This window comes from Mizuhopecten yessoensis, unplaced genomic scaffold (assembly GCF_002113885.1).
Source record: "Mizuhopecten yessoensis strain PY_sf001 unplaced genomic scaffold, ASM211388v2 scaffold10685, whole genome shotgun sequence".
Classification (NCBI taxonomy): Eukaryota; Metazoa; Mollusca; class Bivalvia; order Pectinida; family Pectinidae; genus Mizuhopecten; species Mizuhopecten yessoensis.
Window position 1 is genome coordinate 28,250 of NW_018408670.1, and position 16,354 is coordinate 44,603.

Consider the following 16,354-nt stretch of genomic DNA (forward strand, 5'->3'; position numbering starts at 1 on the left):
GGGGGGGGGGTATAGTAATGCGTGTACTGTTTATATGTCGTTATGAACATGATATCATGTATGTACATAGGAATCTATTAGAAATAGACATTATAAAGGTTATCACAGAACTCTTAACGACAGTTAAATACTACTTTAATGTTTTTATATAGATATATAGGGATTGAACGGCGTTTGTTTTCTTTACTTTTCATGCAGTATAAGCGCAAATCGGTTACATTCATATTGCATGAAGTCCTGTTCAATATGGATGTAACCGATTTTCGTTCATACCGGCATGAAAATTTAAAACAAACCGCCGTTCAATCCATATATTTCCATTTTTAATATAGAACAATTATTTAATTTTATTTATATGTTCTTAAATAATTAATTGATTTACTGCGTTTTATATATGCGTCGTCCTTTAAACGACATTGGCGGAACAGCCCTATTTGAATAAAATTGGCGCCAATAATTAACCGTTGTCATTTGAGTTTGACGCAGGGGCATTTTCCCTTTTATCCAAAGCGAAGCGACAAGACTCTCTTGGTTGCAGCGCAAATTGATATATAATTTAACGTAAATTATAGCTTTGTTAGATAGGGATAATTAAAATCTGCAAGCAAACCAAAATAACAGCTAGAAATACTTTAAACAGGAAGCGCTTTATTTAAACGATTTACAACGTTAAACACAAGTACGAACCCATGCAAGAAATCACTTTATCAATATAACAGATGCGCATGTAAAATGCAAGTGGAGAAACCCTATACATACATTACAGCATGTTGGAAGAAAACTGATTTCGTCTTTAAATAAACAGGAAGATTTTGTTTAGAAGAGTACAAATAGATAAACAGTCATCGTTTGGATTCTTTTGCACCACTATCTTTTCACCCTCTAATTTTTTTAAACTTATTCGGCCTGACATTGTTTTGAAGCAACGAAACTATAGTTATAACATTGTTCGCCTCCATGATGAATTAACGTTGTTGTTCTAGCGCCACATTTGTGAGTTAACATTGCATTACTTGCTGCTAAGTTCGTGATGGAAATTAAATGGAAGCTAAATCTATATTAGTTTTAAGAGGACATGATAAGATATATAGAGAAATAAAGTACATAAGTGTTTATGAATAATTGCCTGTTCCTATTGTAATTGAAAATCAACTTAAACTTACTCTTATACTTTCCAACTGTCGTGCAAACAGACAAAATATAACGACATCGATGATAAGAAGGCCAGCCTCTGGCAGCAAACTCTATTGAATCAGGGAAAAACATCTTTAATGTAGTTAACTGTACCCAATTAATGTCTAGATTAGAATGTTAAATACTATAATGAATCAAATGAATAATATATACAAGCATCCCTAACTTACCAGTTATACTAACACCACTGCAATATATTAAGTCCTATACAATATATAAACTACTAGAAACACATCTTGTGTAGTCAAATATGATGTGACACAATCGAGTATAGTGTTGTGGGAAAACACTCGTATATATTTGAGCTCTCACGTACATTATGTGAATATGATTCCGTTCTATTTCGCTAAGGTTGATAAGTCGGGTTGACAACGTAAAAAGAATAGAAGTACTTATAAACTATTACTATACAATTATTTTGTAATCATTTCTTGGTATTTGTGAATATTCTCTTTTTCGTTCTATAACAGTATCGATATTCATAGTTATAAGAATTACAGTAAATTTCTATACATACCCATCGTAAACCGGTGTTCCATTTAATCAGGCACCAGCGTATTTTGAAGACGTTGATGACGATAGATACCGGTATTACCACAAGTATTGTAATACTCGCGCCTTTTGTCATCTCTCCAAGTTGCAGCAATCCTACGGACAGTTTGTCCAGCTGGGTGTCGCCCCTGATTACGTATATAAGTATCGCTATCCAGGCTGAAAGCTGTATAGCCTACCGCGGAAACAGGAAAAACAACAAATTGGCAACTGGAAAGCGCGGTTCGGAGGTCGAGAAGAATGTTTGGATAAGTGTTTTTTAAGTTTTGACACTCGTTATAAAAAATGTATATAGTAAGTAAATTGTGTAAAAGGTGATGGTCTGTTATTTCATCTTTCGCAGTTATTTAATTCAATAAGGTACAGGATTATAATTGAAAGGGATAAGGCAACATCCATAAATCCTAATATAGCTCTCGCCTAATAGGTTGACTATGTGAATAAGTATATATACAAAATCGTATTATGTTCGTTTCATATTGAAAAGTGTGTCCGGAAATATTGCTTCAAAGCGTCCACGCAATGACCCAGTGATATTTGTCGAATTCGGTATTGATAAGCAACGAGGGTTTTCTCGCCTATAATATAAGAGAAGATATATTTTATGTTTATCCTCAAATATGGCATGGATTGGTCTGAGGGTAGATGAAATCGATATTGAAATGCTTTACTGTCACTAAGCGGAAACTCGACAGGCAAATGAAACTAATTCCATATGATGAAAATAAAAGAAAGTGAATAACACAAGAACCAAACTTTTAGACATTTTTTTAGTTATTATTGAAAAACAAAATCAGAATCGACAAGTGGTAAATCTTTACAATGTCACAGTCACAGTAGTAGTAAAATGTCCTTGATGCAGTCAGTGACTTAATTCACGAGGCTATAGATGACCAGTGTGATACCCGGGTGACGCAGGCTACGCCCTCGTTCCTATATATCTCACTGACCCACTACAGTTACTAGATTTACAACAACATACTATAATACCCACTGATACATTTGAATTTTTACATGGTAAACACTTTACATTCACTGTTGTATCTTCATGATACAGCTAACCATTCACATAGAACTATAACGTACATTATTTGTGCATGACTTATATTAACATTCCGGTCTATTTGGCTAAAGTTAAAGAGTCTGGTGGATCACTTACAAAGCATAGATGTACTTATAAACTATTATTATACCATTATTTTGTAATGATTTGTTGTTATTTGTGAATATCCTCTTTCACGTTTTACTTTTTACAGAAATAAAAAAAACATTTATAAACATCATTACATACTCACTGATAATGTCATACTACCAGAAACGTACACAACTGTCAACAGCGTAAAATTGGGCATTTTGTCATTGTTGATGAATCTGCAAAAGAGTATCATCAGAGATCAGAGGTTGTGTGTTAGTCACCGAGGTTTGCCGTAACATTGAGTGCCACAGTTATCTCATTTGAGTAGTAGTGCGGTTATTGATAAACATACTTTACTTGTTATTAATTTGAAATTAAACAGCAATCATCAAAGTAGTGCGGTTATTGATAAACATACTTTACTTGTTATTAATTTGAAATTAAACAGCAATCATCAAAGTTGTGAAATTCATATAAGTATGGCTGTTTAAGTTAAACGGCAGTTAAGACCAATTTGGATTAATAACTTTTCCGCCCCCAGCATCACCGATGAGTCACAGAAGGACGATGTGTGATGCAGTGTTAATCATTTTTGGCATGCTGTTTCAAATTTCAAGTGTGCAGTCTCAGTTTTTGGTTCATCTATAAGTATTACTCTTGTGTTTACATCAAAATGATGTCATTGTTATCATTATAAATTTATCTGGGATAAATAGTAAAATAGAAAAACAAAGAAAGCACATATAGCAGCAACGGCAAACAAGGGGAAAGAACAAAATGTACAATATCGTCAACACGAAATGTCAAAATGTACTACACCGTTAACAGATAAAGAAAAAATAGACCAAAACGCAAACAAAAAAGAATAAAATATTTAGTATCGTCAACAAAAGGTCAAAACATGCCTCAATTGTTACACCACATATTTAACACACAACGACAAATGACACTACATTATCACCACACCAGGACAACCTATACCGCAGAATGGATACAGGACAAAATTAACCATAGCCTCAATACAAAGACAACATTATCAACATCATCAACTGTTCAGGCTAAATATACCACATCGTCAACACACGAAGATAACAAACCACAGCCTAAATATATACAAAATATTCCACAGCTTAAATATAGCACACAAATATATTTTATAACATCACAGAACAAAAGGGCAAACTATACCACAGCAATACTTAATATACCACAACATCAACATATCAGGACAAAACTCCGCCCTATTTTGATTAATTTAAAATTAAAATGAGATATTAATGTTATAAGAAAAAAAATAACAACGACAACAACAAAATGGTTATGTGAATGTCATTGAGCATGTAGGTATGCAACAACGTATAAAAATAACATTTTTATCATAAGTAAAGACATGTAGAAAATATACCATTGTTTGGTAGAAATAGTCAAGAGTATGGGGGCAGGAACTTGACAATTTCATGTAAGGCTTGCTTAGATTTGTCAAAAATGAGCATAAAGTGTACATCTGAAAGACATATGAAATTGGTAGACTTAACAGGTTTTATCTGATTGTAATGTTAAAGGCAAAAATAAGTAACAATCTGAGGTGCTGTCATGCTATCATCAATAGTATTATTGACTTTTAAAATGATAAGAGACTACATGGAAATATGCATTTGAAATTGAAATCTGAAACCAGGGCGAATTTTTCAGGACAATACGCTGACGTATTTCTTAAATGTAAATCGAACTGACGTCATTACACACCGGTTATTAAAGCAGGTGTTGGATATAAGCCCCCTGCTTTGACCCGGTGACACTCGAGACTTGTAGACTCTATCCAGGACGACGACGAGCAGCACCTGTACAAACATGTAAAAAGGCAGGAAACAACATCAACGTGTTGTTCTACAATTTTAATTAATATTTTCTTTTTAAACATGACAATAATGGACTGATCTACGACTAGTATGATAAAGAGATTAGGGAGCTATATCGACTGTCTTATCTATAGTACTTTTATGATGAAACGAAGTACGTAGGTTGTATGAACTCTCGAACTTCTATTAGGATTATAATGAAACTTTTAACAGTGGCCGTTTTAAATGATTATCTTTTAACATGATTAAACGATTAAGGATCTATATATTGTTTGATATCGAAGATTGGTATGATGAAATGTGGCACAGCGGTCGTATAGACGATCTTATCGCTAGTATGATACTGATGGAACGCGGTCGTATGGACTGTCTTACCTCCAGTATCATCCTAAAGACACTTAGTATCACAGAGGTCGTTTGGACTGTCTTACCTCCAGTATCATCATAAAGACACTAAACACCACAGTGGTCGTATGGACTGTCTTACCTCCAGTATCATCATAAAGACACTAAGCACTACAGTGGTCGTTTGGACTGTCTTACCTCCAGTATCATCATAAAGACACTAAGCACCACAGCGGTCGTGTCGTATACGTGGATCGTGTTATCCAGAACAACAGTAGTACAGGACTGGAAGAAAATGAGACATATGTTCATTATACATCAATACATAATAATTAATTATTCTTTATATTCACCTTTGTATTTGTTGGAGGCATTACAAACAATAATACTCGGAATGTATCTACATTCCTAAATTCATCTAATATCCGGTGCATCATTATGAAACCAAGCAAGCCCATCTTACTCAGTTCAAGTTCAATAAAGGGTCTTTTATACATTTTTAAGACCGAGACCGTCAAAGTGTAATACATTATTCAGTGTTTTCCTCAAATAACGAAGACGATATTAAGTAAAGGAAATTGTTTCTCAGATTCGAAATAGGTCAGCAATGAAAAAGAAATGCTTTCATTGTCCAGAACATTACACTATTTGCATTTTCTGTCGATTCTTGGATTCATTTTACTCCTACCGACCAAACTCTCCAAATTGTCATTGCTTATATGACCATATTTCCAATGTTTACGCATTGCGATAGAAATACACTTAATATTCTACAAATACACTTGGTAGTACACCTAACATTCAATGACTTAGGAAAAACAACGCACAGTTGAAAAGACAGAGGAAGAGGAGCACTTGGCTATCACTGTAGCTTCTAAAGGCCAGCGGATAGTCGGGTCGCTATCACAGTGTCTACACGTCCAGGGAGCACCTGCTTCTATCAGCCGACCGTTGTAATAAATTTGTTGGAAGAATGAATTTTCATTTAAACAGCATTTTCCCTGAAATATATATTTTGAATTTAATGTTTACTTTGTTAAAGATAAAAAGAACACTTTATGATACAATGTTTTTGTCAAAAGGCAGTAAGGTGTATCTTTTTTGTTTTCAAATTCTGATTTTTCATTTGAATTAACCGAGTGGATAATTGGTTCTGTACCGTAAATTATAATCAGTAGACACTTATATTAGAAGTAGAATAAGTAGGCACTTATATTGATAGTATCCCTAATAGACACTCATGTGATAGTCAATCCGGTAGACACTTTGTTTTGAAAGTGTAATCAGCAGGAACTTATATCGGTAGTTTACAAGTAAGACACTAATATTTTAGTCCAACCATCCTCCTCACTTATGTTTCCTTGATAACGATATTATAGTATATCAATACACTCGCCATTTGTTACATAGCAGCATAACATTTTACGTTAAACTTTATGATTGACTCATACCGTATAAATCACAAATACAACCACGCTACTTACCCGATAGAATAGAGTATTAAATCCTAGGTTCATTTCCTCGATATAGAGCTCTGTATGTGGCCTATCTGTTTGATAGTTTGTTCGCAATGCACTATGCATGGCATCGTCTATTTTGCTGTCAAACTGAAACAAAATGTAGAAAATGAATAATTCGTATTATTTCAACCCTACAATTCATCCTACTAAATCTTCAAGTCGTCCCAGAGAAACCATCACTCTTACATACACTCGCTGTGTATCCTCCTAAAACACAATTCTTACGACCATATTACTACCCTCACCAAGACGTCCCAGAGAAACCATCACTATTACATACACTCGCTGTGTATTCCTCTAAAACACTATTCTTACGGCCATATTACTATTCTCACCAAGTCGTCCCAGAGAAACCATCACTCTTACATACACTCGCTATGTATCCTCCTAAAACACAATCCTTACGACCATATTACTACCCTCACCAAGACGTCCCAGAGAAACCATCACTTTTACATACACTCGCTGTGTATCCTTCTAAAACACAATTCTTACGACCATATTACTATCCTTACCAAGTCGTCCCAGATAAACCATCACTCTTCCATTCACTCGCTGTGGATCCTCCTAAAACACATTTCTTACGGCCATATTACTATCCTCACCAAGTCGTCCAAGAGAACCCATCACTCTTCCTTCACTCGCTGTGTATCCTCCTAAAACACAATTCTTGCGGCCATATTACTATCCTCACCAAGTCGTCCAAGAGAAACCATCACTCTTACTTCACTCGCTGTGTATCCTCCTAAAACACAATTCTTACGACCATATTACTACCCTCACCAAGACGTCCCAGAGAAACCATCACTTTTACATACACTCGCTGTGTATCCCTCTAAAACACAATTCTTACGGCCATATTACTATCCTCACCAAGTCGTCCCAGGGAAACCATCACTCTTACGTACACTCGCTGTGCATCCTCCTAAAACACAATTCTTACGGCCATATCACTATCCTCACCAAGTCGTCCCAGAGAAACCATCACTCTTACAACCGCTCCCTGTGTATCCTCCTAAAACAAAATTCTTACGACCATATTTCTACCCTCACCAAGACGTCCCAGGGAAACCATCCCTCTTACATACACTCGCTGTGTATGCTCCTAAAACACAATTCTTACGACTATATTACTATCCTCACCTAGTCGTCCCAGAGAAACCATCGGCCATATTACTATCCTCACTAAGTCGTTCCAAGAAAATGCAAGTGTATTGCAAATAAACAATCACCAAGTCGTCCCAGCGAAACCATCACTCTTACGTACGCTCGCTGTGCATCCTCCTAAACCACAATTCTTACGGCCACATTCCTTTCCTCACCAAGTCGTCCCATGGAAACCATCACTCTTACGTACGCTCGCTGTGCATCCTCCTAACACACAATTCTTACGGCCCTATCACTTTCCTCACCAAGTCGTCCCAGGGACACCATCACTCTTACGTACACACACTGTGTATCCTCCTAAAACACATTTCTTTCGAGCATATTACTATCCTCACGAAGTCGTCCCAGAGAAACAATCACTCTTACATACACGCGCTGTGTATCCTCCTAAAACACAATCCTTACGGCCATATTACTATCCCCACCAAGTCGTCCAAGAGAACCCATCACTCTTACATACCCTCGCTGTGTATCCTCCTAAAACAAAATTCTTACGACCATATTACTTTCTTTACCAAGTCGTCCCAGAGAACCCATCACTCTTACATTCATTCGCTGGGGATCCTCCTAAAACACAATTATTACGGCCATATCACTATCCTCACCAAGTCATCCCAGAGAAACCATCATTTTTACATACACTCGCTGTATCACTCTTACATACACGTGCTGTGTATCCTCCTAAAAAACAATTCTTCCGGCCATATTACTATCCTCACTAAGTCGTTCCAAGAAAAGGCAAGTTTATTGCAAATAAACAATCACCAAGTCGTCCCAGGGAAACTATCACTCTTACAAATTCTCCCTGTGTATCCTCCTAAAACCCAATTCTTACGGCCATATTGCTATCCTCACCAAGTCGGCCCAGGGAAACCATCACTCTTACACCATCACTCTTACGTACGCTCGCTGTGCATCCTCCTAACACACAATTCTTACGGCCCTATCACTTTCCTCACCAAGTCGTCCAAGAGAACCCATCACTCTTACATTCATTCGCTGTGGATCCTCCTAAAACACAACTCTTACGGCCATATTACTTACCTCACCAAGTCGTCCCATGGAAACCATCACTCTTACACCATCACTCTTACGTACACACACTGTGTATCCTCCTAAAACACATTTCTTTCGAGCATATTACTATCCTCACAAAGTCGTTCCAAGAAAATGCAAGTGTATTGCAAATAAACAATCACCAAGTCGTCCCAGAGAAATCATCACTCTTACATTCATTCGCTGGGGATCCTCCTAAAACACAATCCTTACGGCCATATTACTTTCCTAACCAAGTCGTCCCAGGGAAACCATCCCTCTTACAAACACTCCCTGTGTATCCTCCTAAAACAAAATTCTTACGGCCATATTCCTAAAACACAATTCTTACGGCCCTATCACTTTCCTCACCAAGTCGTCCAAGAGAACCCATCACTCTTACATTCACTCGCTGTGGATCCTCCTAAAAAACAATTCTTCCGGCCATATTACTATCCTCACGAAGTCGTCCCAGAGAAATCATCACTCTTACATTCACTCGCTGTGGATCCTCCTAAGACACAATTCTTACGGCCCTATCACTTTCCTCACCAAGTCGTCCAAAAGAAACCATCACTCTTATATACACTCGCTGTGTATGCTCCTAAAACACAATTCTTCCGGCCATATTACTATCCTCACCTAGTCGTCCCAGAGAAACAATCACTCTTACATACACACGCTGTGTATCCTCCTAAAACCCAATTCTTACGGCCATATCCCTATCCTCACCAAGTCGGCCCAGGGAAACCATCACTCTCACGTACACTCGCTGTGCATCCTCCTAAACCACAATTCTTACGGCCACATTCCTTTCCTCACCAAGTCGTCCAAAAGAAACCATCACTCTTAAGTACACTCGCTGTGTATCCCTCTAAAACACAATTCTTACGGCCCTATCACTTTCCTCACCAAGTCGTCCCGGGGAAACCATCACTCTTCCGTACACCCGCTGTGCATCCTCCTAACACACAATTCTTACGGCCCTATCACTTTCCTCACCAAGTCGTCCAAGAGAAACCCAAGACGTCCCAGAGAAACCATCGGCCATATTACTATCCCCACCAAGTCGTCCAAGAGAAACCCAAGACGTCCCAGAGAAACCATCCCTCTTACATACACTCGCTGGGTATGCTCCTAAAACACAATTCTCACGGCCATATTACTATCCTCACAAAGTCGTTCCAAGAAAATGCAAGTGTATTGCAAATAAACAATCATTTCATAAAACGGACGGCAGGAATAATAAATGTGCATGGATAATAATGTTTGGAGACCTGCTATATCAGCTGATAGGATCACTCACTGTGTATCCTCCTAAAAAACAATTCTTCCGGCCATATTACTATCCTCACAAATTCGTCCCAGAGAAACCATCTCTCTTACGTACACTCGCTGTGCATCCTCCTAAACCACAATTCTTACGGCCACATTCCTTTCCTCACCAAGTCGTCCCATGGAAACCATCACTCTTACACCATCACTCTTACGTACGCTCGCTGTGCATCCTCCTAACACACAATTCTTACGGCCATATCACTATCCTCACCAAGTCGTCACAGAGAAACCATCACTCTGACATACACTCGCTGGGTATCCTCCTAAAACACAATTCTTACGGCCATATTACTATCCTCACCAAGTCGTTCCAAGAAAATGCAAGTTTATTGCAAATAAACAATCATTTCATAAAACGGACTGCAGGAATAATAAATGTGCATGGATAATAATGTTTGGAGACCTGCTATATCAGCTGATAGGATCGTCCTATTATAGGAAAGTACACATTTATGTAAAAGTCCTAATTCAAAATAGTTCTTCATTGTACATGTTGGTTTGTTTTATTACTTTGGCCACTTCTACAGCAATGAAAGCTGTTATAGTAATTTAAAATTAGCAACTGCCAGCGATTGCATATCTAAAATGGCTCAACGGTGTTTGGGAATAGCATGCCCTGTCTGCTGAAATCGTATAATGTTCAGTAATTCAATGATATGACATAGAATGCAATTATATTTTTCGAGAAATCCAGTTTATATTGACAATGACACTGCAAAATTCTCGTTTAATCTTGACGTTAATTTTTTCCATTGCTATTCATGAAGGCAATTCCTGTCATCAATATCAAGGGAAACGAGAAACACTGCATTCATTCTGATGCTGGGACATCGAGTTCCATCTAGTGATCATTCTTACCTGATTTACGTATAGCATACATTGAAACATAATGGACATTTAAACACGTGTTATCAGGAGGTACACACACATACAAGAGTAATGATGTGTTAATTAAATATACTTACTGATATTCGCAGTGGAATCCATACCATGATACAAACAAACTTTAACAGAACGGACAGTAGAAGGAGAACGGTGGTCTGTAACAAAACCAAATTGTAAAAGTTATATTTAAAACTTCGCTGATTTCAACAGTTAATGATACCACAATGCGGTCTAAGCCCATTTAGATATCGTTAGAGATTTAACATGCATTATAATAATAACCTGACATTGGACCCCTCTTTGTGACCACAAACTATGGACATGAATATGTCGAACATTTTTTTTTCAAGTTCCGCTTTACATTACAAAGTGATCAGAAGGTCTGAGTAGTAAAACATTATAATTAGTCTACATTTTACTCATTGCCCTGACTTTGACCTTGACATTATGATCGTTCAAAGTAACCAACAAATTCGTTAGTCATTGCGATAGACGGTGCACGGCGATACTTGATACTGTTCCCGACTGGTTCAAACTTTTGTCAATTAATTATGCTTACATCCCACCTTATTGCACGTTAATCTTCATAAATCATCTTCCTGTTTAATAAAAGCATGACGATGGCTGTGTTGTTTCTGTATTTATCATGTGATGTTGAATATGTCTGTAGTGTAACCACGTAACGCTAGGAAGAGCTTAGGTACCTACACCACGGGACGTTGGTCGTATGTCTACTGTACTTACAACGTGACGGTAGTTATGTATTCTATACCTACTATAGTATACGTGACGTTAGTTGTGAAGTTCCTGTACCTTACCAGTGACGTCGGTTGTGTTTTTGTGCCTACCAAGCGACGTTAGTGGTGTCGTTTATACCTACTACAGTATACGTGACGTTAGTTGTGTAGTTCCTGTACCTTATCAGTGACGTCGGTTGTGTTTTTGTGCCTACCAAGTGACGTTAGTGATGTCTTCTATACCTACTACAGTATACGTGACGTTAGTTGTGTAGTTCCTGTACCTTACCAGTGACGTCGGTTGTGTTTTTGTGCCTACCATGTGACGTTAGTGATGTCTTCTATACCTACTACAGTATACGTGACGTTAGTTGTGTAGTTCCTGTACCTTACCAGTGACGTCGGTTGTGTGTCTTGTGTGCCTACCAAGTGACGTTAGTGATGTCTTCTATACCTACTACAGTATACGTGACGTTAGTTGTGTAGTTCCTGGACCTTATCAGTGACGTCGGTTGTGTGTCTTGTGTGCCTACCAAATGACGTTAGTGATGTATTCTATACCTACTACAGTTTACGTGACGTTAGTTGTGTAGTTCCTGTACCTTACCAGTGACGTCGGTTGTGTGTCTTGTGTGCCTACCAAGTGACGTTAGTGATGTCTTCTATACCTACTACAGTATATGTGACGTTAGTCGTGTAGTTCCTGTACCTTCCCAGTGACGTCGGTTGTGTGTCTTGTGTGCCTACCATGTGACGTTAGTGATGTCTTCTATACCTACTACAGTATACGTGACGGTAGCTGTGTAGTTCCTGTACCTTATCAGTGACGTCGGTTGTGTTTTTGTGCCTACCATGTGACGTTAGTGATGTATTCTATACCTACTACAGTATATGTGACGTTAGTTGTGTAGTTCCTGTACCTTGCCAGTGATGTCGGTTGTGTGTCTTGTGTGCCTACCAAGAGACGTTAGTGATGTCTTCTATACCTACTACAGTATACGTGACGTTAGTTGTGTAGTTCCTGTACCTTCCCAGTGATGTCGGTTGTGTGTCTTGTGTGCCTACCAAGTGACGTTAGATATGCAGTTACTGTACCTACCTAATGTCTTTAACGGGTGTACCTACCACGTAGTACATTGCCGTCACTCTGGCGGCCACGGATATGACGCCAACACAGAAGAAGATGAACGACGCTGAACCCAAGCTGATCATGACGTCAGACATGGTAGTAACCAAATACGTCACGTCCCATTCAGATATATAGATATGATTAAACAGACGATGGATGTCCTTGTCTCCTAGTATATCATTGAATCGGAGAAGTAGCCCGGCAATCATTATACCCAAAGCAAGCATCTGTAGAAAATATAAACCTGACTGTTACTATTAAGTTTCTTTCTTGTGCGGGTTTCAGGAATTCAACATATTACACAAAGGTCTTGAATAAAGTGGACGTCTCCCTAAGCTTTCTGCTACGTGACATATAGATCCGGTTTTTAATGAAGGATAACAGGCCCCTTCCCTCTTAAATTCGCCATTAATGCTAAACATTACAAGACCGGGTTGGAAAAACTAAAACACATAGCAACGCGCGACGATTGATATCGTTTTTAAAATTTGTATTGAAAACTGAGTTAGCGTTGTGCATTTATTGTGGATATGAAAGCTGGAAATGCAGCCAACTTTTCACGAAATTCGTGTATATCTGTGTAATGCTATTTCATTTCAGTAAATTTTATTGAAAAGTCAAAATATTAGCCTTCATCTAGCCAGAATTACAGAGGGAACTGTAGTAGAAGAAGTTACAGAAATAGCGATGCAAGGGGAGTAACTCCCACAGAAGTTTCAGTTCTGGATAAAATGTCATAAAGCATTTTTTTTGTGTACATTAGTGCTTCCTACGAACACAACGATACAATACAGATACAGAATATCAATATTCATAACGTTTTGGTGAAACTGGATATTCATAAGATTAGTGGAGCCAAATGGAACGAATTTTCTTCTTACAGTATGAACCAAGAACATATTTATGAATCATCGTTGACATATATTTACTTATTTGAGCACTCTGCTGTTCCTGTTTGTTATCCAACAAGATAAGGACAAACAAACTTGTATTATTGAAGAAAGGAGATATATCATTCTGCTTCAAGAAAAAAATACACATGGGATAATACTCTCAGCATTAAACACATGTTCGTCAAGAAAAGCTTTCGTAGAATTCGACGGAAGAATAGGAACTGTTTTGGGCTTATCTGGTTTCAAAATCACTATAAGTTAGGAAAATCAGTCTTTACATCAGTGGAACAAATACATTTTGTTTAGACGTAGATGCTGTATGACTGTAGGCAATAAGGGTAATCCTACAGGAACAACCTACCAAACCAATTCCCGTGAACGCTATGGAACCAAACAACCACTTGCAATCTGTCCTAAAAGCGATGAAAATATTAGAAAATAACAAAATGATTATCTGTAGCTGTTCTGTTCGAGATATTTGCTTTTTTGAGGACCTTCAAAGGTTTTACTTCATATCACATATATTTTACAAGGAATATATAAAATTTTGTTATCCAAAAAACAATAACTGAATTGTGTGATAATACATTTAACTAAATCATGTGTCTCAACTTTAGGAAGCTGTAAAAATTCGGATGATTATGACGTCACAATACAAAGAAATTACAGTTAATCTTTACACCATTACGTACACTGTCTGTTATGAAACATACCCTTCAGGTAAACAGACAGGATACAGTATAACTGTTAAATCGACATGGGCAAAGAAGTTTTGATACCCAAGCATATCAATACGTACTTCATGTAATCTTTTACTGTTTTCCAAATCGATGATTGATTTTCGACTGCAGGTTCCAAACCAAGAGCGTTTTTGTATATCAGTGCGATGTTGCATACCTGTACGGAATGTAGGAGACAAGCTTGTGGTTTACTTTATCACTCTTAGTCGATATCTATATGAAATTTGTCAATGACATGTTGACAATAAAAATCAAAATACAACAAAGAGTATGATTAATATGTAATAAAAACAGCGCGTTACACAAGCAGTGCCATTTTAATAGTCAGTTATGCAGGAATCAGGGATCTGAAAAATTTGTAACGGCTATATTTGGACCCAACTAAGGTGTTCCGAGTGATTTTACCCGTTTAAGGGGTTCGGATCAACTTTCGTTAAAAATGTCACCCCTATGATGATATATATGCGAGAAGGTTGGAAACCGTTCGATGTCGAAAACTTAACCCCACCTCCTAAATTCCTTGCATCAAAAACCACATTTCCAGTTGATACGCTGACGTTTTTGTCCTATTGGAATGGAGGATATTATTTCTTTTAAATAAACCTCCTATATGCACGTAAAATGCAACTTCACGTGTTTGTCTGCGAATGATTATTCTGTTTCTCTCTTCGTTTAATGTTAACATTTTTTATGAATTCTGAAGTAAGTTTTACGTATACTTCCCTCACAGCTTAGAATCATAACTGTTTATCTGATAAATGTCCACGAATGAGTTGTTCAACATTTATCCTTGATAAGTATAGATTCGTGATACAAAGCAGACGTGAATCACGTGATCAATAAACGTCCATACCTTCATGATCAGCAAGAAGCCGCATACTACTCCAAACAATACGGCGTACGTCTTTACTTCAGCAATTAACGGTATCTCACACACCTGTAAAGGGAAACACCAAGATTGATTAAGCATCACATACCTACACCAAGGGAGCGGTAAAACATCACTTAATCACTGTAATACTGTATCACAAACCTAAATAATGTAATACTGTATCAACTAAACATTGTAATACTGTATCACCTAAACACAGTAATACAGTATCACCTAAACACAGTAATACTGTATCACCTAAACACAGTAATACTGCATCATCTAAACACGATAATACATTATCACCTAAACACAGTAATACAGTATCACCTAAACACGGTAATACAGTATCACATTAACATAGTAATACTGTATTACTGTCTTTAGGTGATACTGTATTAATGTGTTTAGGTGATACAGTATTGCTGTGTTTAGGTGATAGTGTATTACTGTGTTTTGGTGATAATGTATTACTGTGTTTCGGTGATAATGTATTATCATGTTTAGATGATGCAGTATTACTGTGTTTAGATGATACTGTGTGACGGTGTTTAGTTGATACAATATTACATTATTTAGGTTTGTGATACAGTATTACTGTGTTGAGGTGAGACTGTATTACTGTGTGAAAGTGATACTGTATTACCGTGTTTAGGTGATACAGTCTTACTGTGTTTAGGTGGTACTGTATTACTGTGATTAGGTGATACTGTATTCCTGTGTTTAGGTGATTCTGTATTACTGTGTTTAAGTGATACAGTATTACATTATTTAGGTTTGTGATACAGTATTACAATGTTTAGTTGATACAATATTACATTATTTAGGTTTGTGATACAGTATTACTGTGTGTAAATGATACTGTATAACTGTGTTTAGGTGGTACTGTATTACTGTGATTAGGTGATACTGTATGACTGTGTTTAGGTGATACTTTATTACTGTGTTTAGTAA

The 16,354-nt window shown here is 37.3% G+C and overlaps 1 protein-coding gene across 1 annotated transcript in view; it reads right to left on the bottom strand.

Annotated features, from left to right (window-relative positions):
- LOC110461827 overlaps window positions 1-16,354 on the bottom strand; it is a 43,605-nt gene that overhangs the window by 7,962 nt on the left and 19,289 nt on the right. The window contains exons 13-24 of the mRNA XM_021515516.1: window positions 15,383-15,466; window positions 14,589-14,686; window positions 14,151-14,202; window positions 12,893-13,123; window positions 11,111-11,185; window positions 6,570-6,692; window positions 5,913-6,086; window positions 5,284-5,370; window positions 4,628-4,722; window positions 3,042-3,117; window positions 1,712-1,921; window positions 1,164-1,244 (exon numbers count right to left, since the gene is read on the bottom strand). Coding sequence (XP_021371191.1) covers window positions 1,164-1,244; window positions 1,712-1,921; window positions 3,042-3,117; window positions 4,628-4,722; window positions 5,284-5,370; window positions 5,913-6,086; window positions 6,570-6,692; window positions 11,111-11,185; window positions 12,893-13,123; window positions 14,151-14,202; window positions 14,589-14,686; window positions 15,383-15,466 — 1,386 coding nt within the window. The remainder of the gene's footprint in view (window positions 1-1,163; window positions 1,245-1,711; window positions 1,922-3,041; window positions 3,118-4,627; window positions 4,723-5,283; window positions 5,371-5,912; window positions 6,087-6,569; window positions 6,693-11,110; window positions 11,186-12,892; window positions 13,124-14,150; window positions 14,203-14,588; window positions 14,687-15,382; window positions 15,467-16,354) is intronic.